The sequence below is a fragment of the Mandrillus leucophaeus genome, unplaced genomic scaffold (assembly GCF_000951045.1).
Source record: "Mandrillus leucophaeus isolate KB7577 unplaced genomic scaffold, Mleu.le_1.0 Scaffold310, whole genome shotgun sequence".
NCBI lineage: Eukaryota > Metazoa > Chordata > Mammalia > Primates > Cercopithecidae > Mandrillus > Mandrillus leucophaeus.
Genome location: NW_012103255.1, coordinates 36238 through 39041, shown reverse-complemented (window position 1 = coordinate 39041; position 2804 = coordinate 36238). Strand labels below are relative to the sequence as shown.

The window sequence follows — 2804 nt, the reverse complement described above, 5'->3', positions numbered from 1 at the left end:
CTCCCCTCCCACCCCCGGGCCCGGCCAATGCGGGGGCCCGGCCAATGCGGGTGAGCGGACTACCGGCGTTGTTGGGGGCAACCGCTTTCACGCACACACACCCCCGCCCGCGGAAAAACCAAGAGGACTGGTAGATGAAAAAATGAGGGGAGCAGGGAGGGGGTGAGAGGACCAAGCAGAGATGAGAACACAGCTCCCTGGGCCAGAGAGCAGGAGCTGCAGGTGCCCCACGATAAGACTGCAGGTGTTTCGGGGCGTAGGGCTGGTGCTCAGCGCCGTCCTGGCAATAACCCAGCTTTGGGATCAAGCGGAAGAATTCGGTTTCCTAGGTTCCCCCTAAGCTTGGTAGAGACTGCTGTAAGCTACCCTCCCTCAGACCCATACCAGTTGTCCCTTTTCCTTTTGCTCCCTGAGCCATAACAACACCACGCACTCTTGATGGTTCCCGGGATCTCCCCTCCTTGCCTGTCTTACCTGGGGGGCGCTTTTTTGCACACAGTGCCATCTCACCCAGCGAGGTCCCAGCAATCCCATGGGAGACCCTGCAAGAAGTGACAGACGAATGAGGTCAGGAAGCTGAGGGTAACCCTTCCCTCCCCTCATGAGACCTCTTTTGAAGACCCTCTTCTCCAGCTCTGACCCTGCCCCCCCCCCCCAGCCTCCTCTTCCCAGTCTCTCCTCTTACTGCCATGATGGGTCTCTGGGAAAGAGGGGACTTCCCCCACCACCTCCCATCATGCCCCTCCCTTGAGTGACATGGGGGACTGAGACTTTACAGAAGCCCATGCCTGTAGGGAAAGGAGAAGAGGCCAGATATTGAAAAAAGGGGCACAGCTCTCAAGGTATCCATCCCAGGGACCATGGAGGTTCTCATGTGTTCTGGTGGCAATGAGTAGTGCTTGTGCTTACTAGAAAGCAGTTTCCCCAAAGGGTGGGGTGGAGGGAACATAAGCCAGGAAACACCTGGCAGGGCATCAGGAAATAGGGTGGGCAGGCTCCACCCTTCTCGAAAGGCTTATAAGTTCCCTGCCATCCCCACCCCCCATTACTAGGGCTTCCATCATCACCTCCTCCAGGGGAGCTCACATTAGAGGCATGGCCCTCACTCTCTGCACAGTCCCCAAACAGCTTCCCTTCAGCCTGGGTCAGCCACCCTTCTGGGCTGCCAGAGGGGTCTTCCCAACCCTGGTGGGGAGTTTGCCCCTCCCTCCATCCCACCCCAAGCCTAGTCCAGTCAGTATGGCACAGGATGCAGGTTCAGGGAGCACCAGTGAGACAGGCCTCTGCCTGCTTCCACCTTCCCATGTCCTTTCTTTCTCCCAAAAGGTTCAAGGCCTGGCCTTACAAGGCAGAGCCTTATCCTTACTCCCCAGCCTGGCCCAAAGGAAACTGCCAGCCAGTCACCTCCTCTTTCCTTTTCTGGGTGGAAGGCCTTTCACCTGCTCATCCTCTTTGGTTCCCTTTGCCTCTAGCCTACCAGGCATACCCCACCAGCCTGTCAGCCCCAAGAGATACTAATTGCCTGTCTGGCCAACCTCTGTAATTACAGACTCTGCCCATGGCCTAGTCACCCACACCAGTTCTCCCTGCGCTAGCTCAGATCCCGCCCTTACACCAGGTCAGGCAATCCTGAAAACCAGAAGTCCTTTTCATCCCTGACCTTCTCCAACTATGGCAGGCCAGGGTGCCTGGCTCAGGAAGAAAAACCTCATCCATATTTTAGAGATGCTAAGCCCTCCTCCAGGGCCCCCAGCCAGGGTCTCCACCCAGTCTGAGTATGAGTCACGGGAGGGTGGGGAGCACAGGGAGAGGTTAAAGGATGCAAGGGTGGACATCACAAGTTCTACGGGCAGCCCCGCCCTTGGGGAGGAAGGGATCAAGAAACACTATCAGCCTAAAGATCTGAGTTTGAGTCCCATGAAAGAGTTAATGTAAGAGCTGCACACGCCATCAGGAGTCAGGAGTCTGGATATGGACCAGGAAAGTTGTTTTACCTCTGAGACCCTGGGGAGACTGGAAGCAGGCTTGGCCCCAGACCTCATCCCCTCTGCGGGGGCCATCATTCCAAGGGGAAGGGAGGAGAAACCTGGGAACAGGGATCCCCTCTCACTTTTCCTTCTCAAAGTCTCACACAGCCTGGGTTTTTTCTGAGCAGGTCAGGCCCATTAGCCACGTTGCCCGGTCACCCAGCCCCAGCCCCCTCTCGGCCACATTTGGGATAAAAATAGCCAGCCCCGGCAAGCAGGCAATGCTCCATGGAGGAAAACAGCTCCTCCTATAGGTCCGATCCCTGCTCCCTTCCAAGCAAGAGCCCCAAAGGTTGGCCACTTCTTTCAGAGGAGGCTGGCAGGTCAGGGAAACAGGAGGAACTGGAACTCGAGACCCCCAGCTCACTGGCCACCAACACGAGCTCGGGCCACCTTCCCTCACCAAGGACAGAACTCAGGGCTCCCAGCACAGCTATCATGTCCCAGAGCTACCGCCCCTCCTGACACCCTCAGTTTTCCTCAGGCAGAGACCTCCACCTTACTGAGACAAAGCCTACCAGCCCAAACTCCCTTCTCCAGGCACCAAACCCTCGGGTCCCGTTTACTCCTCTCGCCCAACAACTCTCTGGGCGGGTCTCCCCTGGCCGAGGCTGCACGAGCTTCTCCATGGCACTCGCGCCGCTCTCCTGCTCTCCACGCGCCCCTTCGGCACCCCATCCTCCCATCCTGCACACACAGCCCCCCGCTCTACCCCGTCCCCGGGCACCCGACAGCCCCTCCTCTCCAGTCGGCCGCCACCTCCGTCCCGTCTGGCCG

General features: G+C 58.3%; 1 protein-coding gene across 1 annotated transcript in view; it reads right to left on the bottom strand.

The window, feature by feature from the left end:
- The window catches only part of ATP8B2 (ATPase, aminophospholipid transporter, class I, type 8B, member 2), a 25207-nt gene extending 24357 nt beyond the window's left edge, over positions 1 to 850 (bottom strand). Inside the window, exons 1-2 of the mRNA XM_011987418.1 lie at positions 789 to 850; positions 475 to 542 (exon numbers count right to left, since the gene is read on the bottom strand). Of these exons, the coding sequence (XP_011842808.1) occupies positions 475 to 542; positions 789 to 850 (130 nt within the window). The remainder of the gene's footprint in view (positions 1 to 474; positions 543 to 788) is intronic.
- Positions 851 to 2804: the final 1954 nt, after the last annotated feature.